The sequence below is a fragment of the Pezoporus flaviventris genome, unplaced genomic scaffold (assembly GCF_033815535.1).
Source record: "Pezoporus flaviventris isolate CSIRO_AGI_PZ_B2104156 unplaced genomic scaffold, CSIRO_AGI_Pfla_v1 ptg000015l, whole genome shotgun sequence".
Lineage (NCBI taxonomy): Eukaryota > Metazoa > Chordata > Aves > Psittaciformes > Psittacidae > Pezoporus > Pezoporus flaviventris.
Genome location: NW_026892563.1, coordinates 16,472,570 through 16,487,080, shown reverse-complemented (window position 1 = coordinate 16,487,080; position 14,511 = coordinate 16,472,570). Strand labels below are relative to the sequence as shown.

The 14,511-nt window shown below is 39.9% G+C and overlaps 2 protein-coding genes across 7 annotated transcripts in view; both read left to right on the top strand.

Annotated features, from left to right (window-relative positions):
- The window catches only part of DOP1B (DOP1 leucine zipper like protein B), a 50,073-nt gene extending 42,665 nt beyond the window's left edge, over positions 1-7,408 (top strand). For all 3 annotated transcript variants that reach the window (XM_061453642.1, XM_061453643.1, XM_061453644.1), the window contains 10 exons: positions 172-254; positions 484-593; positions 1,847-1,993; positions 2,413-2,474; positions 3,169-3,297; positions 3,799-3,935; positions 4,268-4,323; positions 4,829-4,978; positions 5,466-5,595; positions 6,245-7,408. In XM_061453642.1, coding sequence (XP_061309626.1) covers positions 172-254; positions 484-593; positions 1,847-1,993; positions 2,413-2,474; positions 3,169-3,297; positions 3,799-3,935; positions 4,268-4,323; positions 4,829-4,978; positions 5,466-5,595; positions 6,245-6,505 — 1,265 coding nt within the window. In that variant the 3' untranslated portion in view covers positions 6,506-7,408. The remainder of the gene's footprint in view (positions 1-171; positions 255-483; positions 594-1,846; positions 1,994-2,412; positions 2,475-3,168; positions 3,298-3,798; positions 3,936-4,267; positions 4,324-4,828; positions 4,979-5,465; positions 5,596-6,244) is intronic.
- A 3,270-nt stretch (positions 7,409-10,678) lies between these two features.
- MORC3 (MORC family CW-type zinc finger 3) overlaps positions 10,679-14,511 on the top strand; it is a 28,679-nt gene continuing 24,846 nt past the window's right edge. For 2 of the 4 annotated variants that reach the window (XR_009743439.1, XM_061453589.1), the window contains exon 1: positions 12,904-12,927. Coding sequence is in view for 1 of the 4 variants with exons in the window: in XM_061453590.1 (XP_061309574.1) it covers positions 10,774-10,812 (39 nt within the window). In the remaining 3 variants the exon portion in view is untranslated. Of the gene's footprint in view, positions 10,813-12,903; positions 12,928-14,418; positions 14,438-14,511 lie in introns of those variants that run through there. The other 2 variants (XM_061453590.1, XM_061453591.1) reach the window with 2 other exon arrangements.

Genomic DNA, 14,511 nt, shown 5'->3' with positions numbered 1-14,511 from the left:
ATATAGGACAGAACAGCATGCAGCATGAGTTATGTCATTGTGGCAACATACCCAGAAGCATTTCACTTTAATACCAGTATGCAATTAACGGTTTTGTTTGGGAAGAAAAATAGGAAACAGCAAAATTTAAGCATGTCTGAAGGGAAAACTAATTATTTTTGCCTCTTTCAGATACATCAGTGGTACCATCTTCAATGGTTTCTGCCTCTGCTCCTTCAATATACAGTGTCCAAGCTCTTTCCCTCCTTGCAGAAGTAAGTAGGAAAAGGTTTTGTAGTTGCTGCTTTCATCTGTGGGGTGGTTGTTTATTGATATCATTGAGCAGGAGAATACGTAGGTTTTCCTGATAGATTAAATGGGAGCTTAAAACTTTATTGAGACATCCTATGTGCACACGCATTCTAGCCTGAAATACAGCATGCTTTCCCTTTTTGTCAGAAATACCAATTGGAGGTTTAAAGGGATATTCTTTTCCTTTTTAAGGTTCTTGCTTCTCTTTTGGACATGGTTTACCGGAGTGACGAGAAGGAGAAAGCTGTGCCATTGATTTCACGTTTGCTTTATTACGTATTTCCTTACCTACGCAACCACAGGTGACTCCCCTCTCTGCACATGTGATTTTTTTAAGACTAATTGTTTTTTTGGCCACACTGTAACACTTTTGCTTTTTCGTCTGTTTGTCCTCTCCTCTGTTTCCATTCTAATGCGGTATGAACTGTATTTCACCCAGGAACTGAAACCTTTTGTTTGTTGAGGGTTGCTTCCTGCCGCTCTGCCAAGTGAAAGGAAGCAACTCTCCCCTTCTCTTCCCTGTTTGCTACCAGTTCCATTTTTCTGAGCTCCAGCTTTTTCTGCTTTAGCTGCTGCCAAGCTTCCCCTCTTCCTGGCTTTTACCTTTTGGCTACTACGTTTGTCTGAGCAGACTAATCTATACTGAAGTGTGGGAGGGCACTTCACCAGCCACCGCTCATGGATGGCAGGGAAGGGGAAGTGAGGATTTTTGTCACAAGTGTTACTTAGGCCACAGTCAAAACCACTAGCCAGTATACAGTGGAGGGCAAAACAGGGTATAGAGGGTCAGGGAAGATACAACCAGCCGTGCCTAAAAGGGATGATAGGTTGAGAGTCAATGGGAAGTAAGCATTAAAGCCAGCAAGCCTCAGGGTGCAGCAGGGTTTGAAGACATTTCCATGCTCCCTCTCAGGGATGGGGAGGGTTGGTTTAAAAATGATGCAGAGAATTTTTGGGAAAATACTATTTTCTATTCATTTGTGCATTTTCCATTGTGTCTATTACAGTGTTTTCTGCCTGCTTCACCCCTAACCAAATCAGTCAGATTCTTAATGTGCTGCTGCATCTTGCAGAACATGGTGTCCAAATTTAGCATGGGATGTTGTATAGGGCAGCACAAGGAGAAAAAGGCTTGTGTGTGAGATTTTTATACAGGTGATAATGACATGAGAACCGACATATACACTTGTTATTTGGGTGAAGCCTACTGTGGTACTTTCTAAAGGGGTCTGCTGACAGGGATACAAAATTCTATTGGAAATTTTTTTCAGGGAAGTTTTGAAACACACCTGTAGTGGAAACAGGCAGTATTGTGCTGTGACACATCTCATCCGAAAATATCTCCCCTGACAAGGTACACAAAAAATGTGAGGAGCTTCTGCTGATCTGCTGCTGCTCTATGAGCTCCTGTAGACATAGCCTATTACTGGGAGAATTTGGTTAGAAGTTGTGGGGAGCCCTGAAGTTTATTTTCTGTTCATATAAACTTAACTTTATATATATATATATATATATATATATATATATATATATAATTATTATTCTCTTCTCCCAGTGCCTACAACATTCCTAGTTTTCGTGCTGGTGCTCAGTTGCTCAGCTCATTGAGCGGATACGCCTACACCAAGCGAGCCTGGAAAAAAGAAGTTCTCGAGCTGTATATGGATCCAGCTTTTTTCCAGATGGACACTTCATGCACTCAGTAAGACATGAGGCTGTAGCACTACAAGATTCTATTCTGAATTCACAAAGAAAGGCTTTAAAGGAGAATGGCTAATACTGGAAGGAAATTTCTGTTTAGTACTTTCTTACAGAATGCAATAATGTTAGAAATGGGTCTTGACTACTAATTCTACTAGTGAGTATATTAGTTATAATTAGTGTAACTACGTTATAGTTCATAAGTAAAAACTTATGCTGATACTCCCCTTAATGATTAGGGAACTGTGTACAGTAGAGCTGGAGGACCTAGAATGCAATAGGTGTTAAACCAGCTAAGAGTCTGCATATTGAATACTGTTTGGAAACTCTTTATTGTATGAAAGGCTTGACCAGAATCTTTTCTGTGAATCTGTACCAAAGTTTTCTCTGGGTATCTAATTCCTTCTGTATCTTACTCAGCTGGAGATCCATTGTTGATCATCTTCTGACACATGAGAAAACTATGTTTAAAGATTTGATGAGTAAGTATCAGCTACTGATAACTTATTTCTATATTAATTTGAAATCTATTTGCTTTTTGAGCTATTGGGTGACTTTTTAACATATTAATGTATCAATAAAATACAGACAATGCTGCATCTGCATAATTGATTATATTGCCAATTTTATTCACAGATAATAAGACTGTGCTAAGTTAATTCTGTGTTTTGGTCATGTCTAAAACACACCACAAGTATTTTTGTTCTGGAAGTGCTAATGCTGTACTCCTGAATTCACATTTCACCATAATTTTAAGTTGCTGAAACACCTTTTGCAGACGTTCCCTGTTAGAAAGCAAGAAGGCTTTGGCTAATTTTGAAGGTGTCTCTATATTGGCATTGAGCTGTGGGAGTGTGGTGCACCAGTACAGTAAACCTTTGAGCAATAGGCTTTGACCTCTTCAGGCTTCATGAGAGTGCAGGGGAGTAAGCTCTGGGGGAAAGAGTGAGATAGGACCTCATAAATTTGCCTAGAGCTTCAAAAGAAAAAGCAGCTTTAGTCCCTTTTTCAGATTTTCTAAAAGAACAGCTGAAGGTTTACAATGCAAGACTAGTTCACCAATCACTAGAACCAAAGTGAGTTTTTCTTTTTAAGGCATTTCAGGACATAGGATTTATTTTCTGCCCAAACCTCAAGAAGTTTTTACGTGGTAGATAATTGTTATCTCTATTACAGATATGCAGAGCAGCGCCTTAAAATTGTACCCAAGTTTTGAGCAGAAAGCAATGTTGCTAAAGCGGCAAGCTTTCGCTGTCTTTAGTGGAGAGATTGATCAGTATCATCTCTATCTTCCCTTAATACAAGGTAAGATTTGTAATTTCACCTGCCTTTTTTTTTTTTTAAGCTGTAACACATATATAAATTGTTTAGGAAAGGAATGTCACCTATTTTCCAACACATCCATTTTTAAAAAGATTTTAACAAAAGTTATAGTGCTGTGAATCTCTGAATTCTAACAAATAAATAATCTCATTACAAGGGGGACAGGAATCTGTGTTCCAGACTTTGGTCTGGTAATATAACAGAAAATGTGATTATTTTGTGGCAGCCACTTTTCCAGCCACTCTTGAGTTGTTGTTCTCCTTAAATGTCAGTTTTGACAAAAAAATTTCCAATATAAAACCACCGTGTCTTCAGACTTCCCCTGAATCACAATTTTGTTAGTACAGTGCAAGGGATTCAACCCAAAACAGGTGATAAAGCACAAATTTTGTTTTGTGACTGCCTGCATTTTTTATTTCCCAAAACAACACATTTTCAGAAAAATATTACTCTTTGTTTGTTTACTTTTCATGTTTACTTCAGAACGACTGACTGAGAACCTCCGTATTGGGCAGACTTCTATAGTTGCTGCACAAATGTTTCTCTTCTTCAGAGTTCTTCTGTTAAGGATTTCACCTCAGCATCTAACCTCATTGTGGCCAATTATGGTAACTGAATTGGTAAGGAATAAGTAATAATTTGAAACTAATTAGTGTGTGTTTTTTTCCCGTTTTGTCTTTCTCTTCCTCCAAAATAGACTCCCTGTTTGAAAAAAGGAAATGTTTTAATAGTTTTACATTAATGTACAATAGTTTTACATTAGGAAATACCTTTTTCATTAATTTTGTTGTTGCTGCAAATGAAATCTCTTGCATGACTTGCTATTTTGTGGCAAGTCATAAGAGTAAGCTAGGAGTCTGTGGTTCCTTATACTATGTGAAGGATATCTCTTTTGTGATTGAGTTGTATGAATGTTTCAGCATCCCTGAAAAAATAATTTATTTCTTTAAAGATTCAGACATTCCTACAGCTTGAAGAAGATTTAACTGAGGAAGATGAACCATCAAAGTAAGAATTACCATTCATCTGACAGAGTACTTGTGGAAGCAGATAATGATTGTGCTTATTCTGGATTTGCTTATTTATTTAATTATTTATTTATTTACATAATTTTCTAAGATAGGGAGGAGACAATGGGGATTTCTTTGTTATTCTACTTGTGTATTTCTGGTACTGATGAGTCACAGTTTAGGACTTCCCTTTTCAGCAGCTAAAATAGTGATAAGTTCAAAAAGTCAGTGCCACTTACTAGTTGCATACAAAAATAGAAGAGATGCTAAGTCAGCATTTGAATATTTTAATGTGTTGCCATTTTTTCTGAATATTTTTGATTACTTTTTCTTCTGCAGCCTTTTATATTAATCACAATGCTCATACAGAATAAGAGTAGTTTTTGTTGTGCACAGGTATGAGTGCTTATTTGTGTCAACATGTACATTTCTGGTTTGCTGAATGAAAAACATTTAGTAGATTCAGGTTTTAATGGTATGTTTCCTAATTGTAACTAACACAGGACCAACAGCAAGATCAGCAAACAGAAAGTCTCAAGTGATGGCAGTGGATCTGACATACACCAGAATGAGCTGTCTTTGTACTTATCAGCTTGTAAGTTTTTGGACACAGCGCTTTCATTTCCACCTGATAGGATGCAATTGTTTCAGATGTAAGTACTCTAATTACTTATCTGTTTTCTGGGTTGCTACCACTCTTATCCTTTAAAGTAACCCAGATCTATTTTCTGGTAGACATAATTTTGCCACCAGTTCTTTTTACAGTTGTAGATGTTGTTACTCAGACAAATGTAATTTGGGGTATTTTGAAAAACAATTTGGTCTTGTCAGTGCAGGAGGATTTCAACACCCTCCTTAGAAGATTCTTTAACTTGGAGAAATTGGGAGAAGAAAAAGACAGAGACTGTTCCTCATTTTCCCTTTGCATGCACTTGGGATTTTTTTGGACCTCGTTGCATTTAAATACTGACATGATAGTAATATCCTTGTTCATTAAATTAATCTCTTGTAATAGCATAAAATTGTAGTTATGACTGCCCTTTCTGTAAACAAACCAGTGTTCTACTAAACTACGTATGGTCCAAGCAAGGATCTTTTTCTGCCTGTCTTCTTATCAAATAAATAATCCATTTGTTTCAGGTACAAATGGGCATTTGTCCCAGAGGTGGACACAGAGTCATCTACTGTGACTTCTCACCTGGTAGAAAATCATCAGGAATGCAGACCACACATTATAAGAATCATGGATTTGCTGAAGATGAAATATGGGGTAAAGAAAGAATGCTTCACTTGAATCTTTTTTTTTTTTTTTAGTCCATTAACTTACTTTTCTAAACAAGTGACAAGATTTTAAGTTAGGCAAGAGGGTTTTAGATAGTCTAATAAAATTCATGAGGCTTTTAAAAATTATCTCCCTGCTTTCGCATGTAGATCTTGAAGATGTATGATTGCATTTGAATGTGACGGAACAAGAGGCAGTTTTCCTATTGTTACCTTAAATCTTCCCACACCACCCAGTGAAAACAATTTGTCTCAGACAGGACTAGTATTCATAAAAAAGCGCATGCCATACTTTGCCAAAAAAACTTTACCATAAATTACCATCAAGGTTTCATTTTAATTCTTCCAGAAAAAAAATACGGGCATTAGTATTTCTCAGACATAATCTGGTTGTTGTTTGATTCTTAAGGCTAGTCCAAATTTGCAGTTTTCTGAATTTATGAGACTTTCATATAATGGAACCTTGAATCCAACTATGGAAGTAACTCTGTATGCCACCTATACTATTTTTATCGTGATACAGTTGTAGGCTGTGGATCTCTTAGCATAAAAAACAGTATAGCACAGGAGTTCAGACAAGCCATAAAATTGTGTCTTAGTGCAAAACCTTTAGTAAACCTCAACTTGTTTGCTTACAGGAAATGAATAGCACTGAGACAATTTTCAAGAAGCAGAAGTTTCCTCTTTTGAACTTCCGCTCCATATCCCACATCACGCAGCTTATGCCCTTCTTCAAGACTCTGTGTTGTGCATTTACAACAAACAGGAGTGAGTCCCAGAATTCACATACTCCTGCATCTCCTCCTGTGGACTGTGCTGGCAGCAGTAATGGCGTAAAGGTCTTGCAACAGCTTGAAGAGAATGTTGAATGTGACTTCCTTGAAAACATGGAAAGTTAAGCCATATGTCAGACCCTTGAGTCGTGGTGAACAAACAGCAAAAAAAAAGGGAAAACTTTACTGCAATTATTCTTTTTTCCCCAGTTTTGAAACTACATTTTGGGTTTTCTTCCTGCTGTTATGGAGTGCTCTTCAGTAACCCGGGCTTCTGAGTGGGGTTAAAAAGCAGGATTCTTCAGCTCCTGTGGGGGAAAAGAAAAAAGTACAGTTTAGTGGCAATTATCATAGTTACTGTATTATTTTACTTTTTCTCAATGTGAAGGATTAAAGAGATTTTGTACATAGAGGAAGAATATTTTTGACTTGGTGAAAGTAGCAATTGTACCATTTATTCAGTAACTTCTCAAGTAAGGATTTTAAACTGCTTTTGGAATTGTCTTCTGAAAGTAAATTTAAGAAAAAGCCAATACTGCATGTCAGTATACAATCAGTTTGCAGATAAGCCATTTCCTGAAGTTAAAGCCTGCTCCTACTTCTCCTTTCTTTAACTTGCCCTAAAACTTATCTATTCTATACAAATCACCTAAATTTCAAACAGATGTATTTTATAAGTCTCAGCACTGTGCAAATAACTGCAGACTTAATCATGTTTGTAATTTCAACTCTGTACTATAATAGCATTCTTCAGGATTAGCAATTCCTAAATAAAAGATAAACACTCATAAAAGACAAACCTATGCAGTAATATTTTGTAATTTACTTGAGGGTTTTTAATTTTAATTACTTGACTAAAAATATTCTAATTTCTTTTTTTCTTTTAATTAAAAAACTGTTCTTTCAGGGACTAAGGCCACTTTGAAACTTCTGAAATACAACTAAATGAAGATAATTCTGTATAAATATAAATTGCTGCATATAACAGCCTAATTAAATGAAAATAAAATTACCTTTTTTTTTTTTTTTTGATACAAAAGAATGTATTTGGCTGTTCCTAGGTGTTAAAAGAGGTAGGAAGATCATCACCATGCCATGACTACAGTAATGTTCAAGGTGCAGGTTATTTCAGAATTGCACTGCTGCCACCACCCAGGACGTGGGAGATAGGGATTAGTTCTACCACCAAACAGTACAGCTGCATGTCTAAAGGACACTTCTGATGGCCAATGGATAAGCACCATTGTAGCAACGCCTACAACAAAAGGTTTAGTAGAATATTTTTTAAATGAGAAGATGGACTACATTGAATTTTCATACTTAGTGGACTGTCTGACTCGATTTGCAATACTGGTTTTTCTGGGCAGGGATGTTTATCATTTTTCATGGTGAGAAGCTTTGTCTGCTTTTGTTTAGGTTGTTTTTTTTGATACACCTTTGCCTTCAAAAAATTGGTTTTGTAAGATATAACCTGGACTCTTACATGCTACTAGAGTTATTTGGACACTGCAGCTGAGGTAAATGTGTTGGGTACTGAAATTCACCACTCTTGTTTTTGCTAATTAAAACAGGACATACAAAATGTGTGGTTTGATGTCCCCAGGTTGTGAGGTCAGGGATGGTTTTGTTTCATCTTCTTTTTTTCAAAACGTGGAAGGCTATTCTGCAGTGTATTTTATCTACAGATAATATGAATTTCATCTTTGTATTATAAACTAAAATAATGAAACACTGATCATGGTTTACTGTGTTAATACTGTAATGCTCTATGAAGGTGATACTGCAACAGGCTTATGCTTAAACTTAAATTTGAATTCTTACAGCTACTTTGATTCTTTTTTTAGTTAAGGAAAGTGATAGACTGAAGCATAAAACTGTAGTCACTAAGAATGTGAATGTATTAATATAATTTATTAATGTTCTCCAATGGTACTGGAATGAGCACAAGTTAAAAGTTATCCTTTTAAAGCATTACTGGAAAATTGGAGCAGAATGTTTTTAAAATATTTGTGTTCATTACTTACACATCTTCAATAATTCTTAAAGAGAAATTGCTAATACTCAGGGTGATTTGATATTTTTACTTTCAGCTTTCTGATGGTTACATTTGATACTTGGGTGTTTCCCTTAAAATACTGATAAGATGCTGTCAAATGGGCTATTAAAACCTAAGACAACTTTCTGCCATCAAACCTTCTATTTTTACGTTCTCCCATAAGCTGTAAACCCATGTCTTCACGTAGTTTCCTTGCAAACTGGAGGTGGTGAACTAGTTACTTAGATGGAGGGGTTTGTCATCCTTCCCCTCAAAAGGGAATGTCCCATTCTGGCTGCCTGTACTTCAGATGTGCAGGGGATCAGACATTAGTCACTTCCTCCTTGGCTGTGGTGGTGCATTTTAATCACAGAATCTGTGACTTAGGTCTAACTGTCTAACTTCTAAGCTGATCTTACTTTCCACAAACTGCTTTGAACTCCTGCCTTCATACAGACATTTAGTTCTGTCCTGTGGTTCTGCAGATGGCTGCTTTAAATGGCCTTAGATACTTGTGACTTGCAGAATCCTTTCACTGCAGCAGAATCTAATTCTGAAGAAGAAAAAGTTCTTTAAAATTTAGTATATAAGCAGATCTTTTATCAGTATAAATAGCATGTGAATAAGGGGAAAGGACAAGTCCTCCTTGGGTGGTGGAGGGACACACTTACATAGGCCTAAAGGTATCTCTAGCAGTGTAACTTTATACCTTTTCTATATGGGACTAACTGTAGTCATTTTACTTCTTATGCTACTGCTGTTAAATCCATGTGAAGGAGGGTTGTACTGCTTTAATGCTGGTACTGCCAAGGCAGGGTGACTGTAGATGAATCTGAAAAACTTTTGCCTAGAACTCAGTATCAAGAACAGTAGAGAAAATGCTTTTGCTTTACTGTGTAGTTCTTTGGTTGTTTTCAGGATAACCAAGCTTTCTCTTTTGGATACTTCAGCTTTGAGACAGCATAGCCACAATGCATGATATGCAGAGGGCAACATATTCAAAGGGATTTCATTTTCCTGAAGGAAAAAGCTAGTAGGTACAACCAAGGTGACTGCCATAGAACAGCAGAGCTTGAAATGCAGATCATTAAGTAATGGTTAAATGTATTATTTGAATGCAACTCTTCTAATAATATTAAATGTTACTTTGAAATACCTTTTCAAATGCAAGCCTCGTTTTTCAAATTACTTTTACTGCTCACTCATCAACTTTTACCTGACTCTCTAAAAGCTCTCAAATGCTGTTTCAATGGATGAGGGCTCTGTACAGAACCCTGAAGACCACAGTTCAAACCCTAGCAGCAGCAGCTCTGTGCTAAGCCCCATGCTTGCTGGAGGACAGACTGCGTCCCTGCCTTCATCATCCTTTCACGGTGTGCCCCTACTGCTCTCACTCCTACGTCCTTACCTTTTGCATCCCTGAACCTTCCACCCTGGGATCCCAGCTCTGTGGTCTCAGGATGAGTTTTCTGGGTTTGTGTGTACGGAAGAGCTGCATGGAGCAGGTGGAGGAAGCTGCGGGTGCTGCAGAATGGTGGGTGGGGTGTCATTGACTGACTGAGAGGCACTGATGACCCGCCATCATGGAGGGAGTGCCTGCCCCTGAGAAATTCAGGACTGCTGCTCCGTAAGTCTTTCTTGGTATGCATGGCTTTCCAAAAAACATTCTCTGCGTTTCTGTATGTTTAGGGAAAGTGCCCTGGAAGTGTAACCTTTTCATTTGGAAGGACACTCTTCAGTACACCTGATCTTGAAGACCTATGGGCAGAGGAGCGTGGGTTGATGGATTTTAGATTAGATTTAGAGTAGGTATAATAGTGTAGATTTAAAGGGTGGTTGAGACACTGGCACAGGGATTGCCCCACGAAGGGACTGTCACATCCCTGGCAGTGTTCAAGGCCAGGTTAGATGGGGCTTTCGAGTAGCAGCGGAAGGTGTCCCTGCCGTGGCAAGCGGTTGAAACTGGATGGTCTTTAAGGTCTCTCCCAACCCAAACCATGCTGTGATTTTGTGAAAACTGCTTTTCATATTTCACCCTTTCTCCGCAGTCCGTCCCTCCTTTGTAGCGCTGTGCGATGTACCCCGCACCTCAGAGGCTCCCAGCGCTGAAAGCCCCCAGTACCCGCTGCGTGTCCGCGGGGCAGTGCCAACGCCACCACAGCTCCGGGTGTCAGCCCAAAGGCCGGCAGAGCCGAGCCCCCCCGGCCCCACCGGCAGCTGCCGCCGCCACACCACAGCCGGGCCCGCACCTCTCCGCGAGACGGCGCGCTCGGTGCCGGAAGCGTGAGTGGAGGGGGCGAGGCGGAAGTGCGGGTTACAGGCTCTCGCGCCCTCCCCGGCTCTCGCTGTGGCACAAAAGATGGCGGCGAAAACACAGGGCGGCATCCGCTTCAGCGCGGTGAGTGGTGCTGGGCCAGAGGCGGCCAGCCCGGGGGGCTTGACGGGCACTTCAGCGGACGGGCTCTCTTCCTCTCGGCCTCCGTCGGCGCCGGGGCACCGGTGCGATGAGCGCGGTGGCTGAGGGGCGGGCTGGGGGAAGGCCGCTTTGGGGAGGGGGGAGCTGCCGTGCCGCTGCTGAGAAACAGCTCGTCGTTTTCCCCCAGGGAAAGCAGGGAGCGGAGTCCACCCGGGTTGGGAGTGGCGCCTCGGCCTCTCTGGGGGGTAAAAAGTTGTCGGCCAAGGATCAGGAAGATCTGGTTCCGCCTAAAATAAGCCAGCACCGTCCTCCTCGCCGTGTGCCGCTCCCGGCAGCTGCTTACCCAGCCCCGGGCACTGCACTGGCGAGGGAAGCCGTTGGCAGCAGCACTGGCCGGGCGGGGGGAGAGGCCGGCGGGCTGCTCGCCTTCCGTCGCGGCACAAACTCGGCTCGGTTAGCTCGGGCTGAGCGGGCGGGGAAGTTCTCTTGTGCGGGTAGGTTGGCTCGGGTACTGGGGGCGGGATTTCATGGCCTGCTATAGGGAAGCAGATAATACAGCTTCTAAACAGGTTGTGTCCTACAGTGTAAAAGGCTCTGTTTTCTAGGGAGCAATAGAGAGCTGATGGTCGCAGTCTCTTCTGTCGGCTTCTGTCCTTTGGAAATAGGTTGGGTTTCCCCAAAATATTTTCATTAGTTTCAGAAGCATGTGTAAACAACGCAGGCAGGGTGAGCAGGCCTGGTAACCCGTTCCCATGCTGGCATTATCTCACTTTTGCTCAGCTGTATGATGAGACGGATCAGGGAGGTGGTCCAGGTTAAAAATAAGAACTTAAAAATGGGTTTTAATTTGGATAGGCTCCCTGATGGGGTTCATCATACAGTCATGTAACCAGGCTGCATAACTGGGAGGGAGAGGAAGAAAGTGGCAGTGGGGTTGTTCCCCAAGAAGTTGTGAAATGCTTTCATAAGATAAGATATATTTTTCAGTGGTAATTCGATCTGTGCATGCCTTATCATCTGCCAAGGATGGAAGAGCTCCAGTTTTCTTGGAAAGCTATAATTCTCAACACTGCATGTTGTTTTTAAGAGTTAAGCTGCCTATTCTTAAATATTTGCTGGTCTTAATTGTAGGAGATGCTCCTCTTAGTGCAGCTTATAATATGCACTGTATATGCAGTTTGAAGGAGCGGGAGGTTTAGTTGTACTTCCGAAAGGAATTTGGCTGCATTTGGGCTCAGGAGGGAAAGTGGAACCACTAACAAAACTCACTTAGTCACAAAATATATTAGGCCCAGTCATCCTAACATAGCTAAAAGGGAGTGCTCACCAGGGAACTAACTCTTTCTTACTGTACTTACTGAACTCCAGTTATTCGTGAGCTAATTAAAGTGGTGCTTTGAATGAAGTATAAGGAAACAAAATGGGATTAAGTATTCTGGGATTAAGTATTTCCTGGTGAGTTCATCAGGAAATGGTGAGTTGTTGCTGGTAGCTGGATGTGTTCTGAAGCAGACTAAAAAGATAATGGCCTTAAACCACTATTCTCTGGGGATTTTTAATTTTACTTTCTTGTGTGCCCTTTTTTTTGTGCTTTACATGAACAAAAGGTGCTATGAGGTGCTTTCCTGTGAACTACTCTGTGGGATAGTTGGTCACCTTTTGCTGGGGGGAGGAAGGGGAAATGGATATTAGAGACAGTTTATTACAGTTCCCATGTTCCAACTCCAGTGTTCTCATTTCTTACATGTGTTGACAAGTTCACACTTCTGTGTACCACCTTCAAGCCTTTCTCAAAACTTTACTGCTTGAAACAGTGATCTAGAGATCAGGATGATTCTGGTGTTTGTTTATAGAAGATGCTGTTTCTTTAAGGTGCTGGGGTTTTTTTGAGGTTTATCACTGGTATGCAGCAGTGAAAGGACAGGTGAAGAAGCTTTGCATTACACAGACAACACATTAAGATTTTCTTGCCATGGACATGCACGCTTTTTGCTTCACAGCAAACAAGGACACTTACTTGTGATTATGTCAGTGTTGATGAAACTGAGATTCCTTCCTACATCAGCATTGGCTGATGACCAAGGGAGTCTTGCAACTGTGAGTTTATGCCTTTGTCAAAAGTACAGACAGGACTTTTCACCAAATCCATATTGCTGAGGCTTCAATGCCAGCAATTAACTCCAGAGGTTGAAGTAGTCTACCTTATATATGGTTGGATTTTTTTCACTGGCTAGTAGCAGAGAAATGCTTTAGCAGCAAGTTGAGTAGATGCTGAATGCTTGAATGTCCATTTGTGTGCTGTTGAGGTTGTTTTAGTGTTAGGTTTTATGGCTTGACGAGAAGGAATTTCAGGTGGAAAAATCCCCAGTTGTTTCTTGTGTGTTGTGATCATGAAGCTTAGAAAGCAAAGCAGCAACTGATGCCAGCGCTGTTAAAGGTTGAAGTGAAGAAAATGGTACAGAGATCTTCATATCTACTGAGTTACTGTACGGCAGAGGAAGAAAATTGAAGGTCCTTTTAACCACATGCCATGGCATATGTGAGATTTCCATTAGTAGACTTGATATCATTTTCTTCCTGGATTCTAAATTATTTGTACGTATCTGTTAAGCATTTGAAAGGGGCACAGCGCCTTAGCTTTATGAAACTTGAGTTTTAAAGCACAGATGGCAATGAAGAATGTGTTGTCTGTCCATACTTGTAGCTCATTGGAGAAATACAGGGATTAAGTTGCAGTCCGAAAGTGTGTCCTGTGCTCTTACAACCTTAGAATAGAGGTGAGATTTGGTGGTAATTTATGTTGATCAGAACTAAGGCTGTTGCTTTATTCCTGCTCCAGTACCTGACTCACAGCTCTAGAACTTGCAGCATTATTCGCTTTCACTGCTACATGAACTTGAAGTGGTTATTTGCTTTAATTTAGACTTTACTAACTACATAAGTGTTTGTCAGTGTAGTAGTTCTGTAAAATTTATGAAATATGGGTACATACATGCTATTTTCAAATGTTTTTCAATTTTATATATATTGTATGGATTATGTTTTTTGAAGTAACTGCACTGTAAAAGGACTAGTTCCAGTGTTATGTATTCATAGGCACCGCTTTTTACATCAACATAATTATGCCAGTGAGGCTTAAGCATATATGTGCAGTGGGTTGTGTTAAAGGCCTTGTAAAAGTGTAATTACAGATAACGTCAGTGATAAGGTGAATGCCAACTGTATCTGGCTTAATAGGTACATTTCTCCAGACATTGCATTGACAAATAGTTAACTTTTATATGGATATTTAGTTCTGATTTTCTAGTATTTTGATCAAGGTGAATATACCTGAACCCAGACTTTCATAAATCACTTGATAATACTTTTTGTCACTGAATACATCCCATAAATAGGTACTTTATTTGCATATCCCTATCTAATCCTAGTAGTGGCTACATTCCTCTGGGTACATATCGTGAGGTTAAAATGTATGAGATCGAATTGCTAAAAGTACAGACCACTACTTGAGAGAGTCTGGCAGGTGAATTTGATCGACATGTGTAAAAGGAGCAATAACATCAGACAGTAAGACACTTGAGTATGTTAAGTGCTGCTCGCCTTTCAGGTAAGGTTTAATATTCATGGTTATACATCTTAGTACATTTTTAACATTTAAGAGCATATATATGTATATGCTTC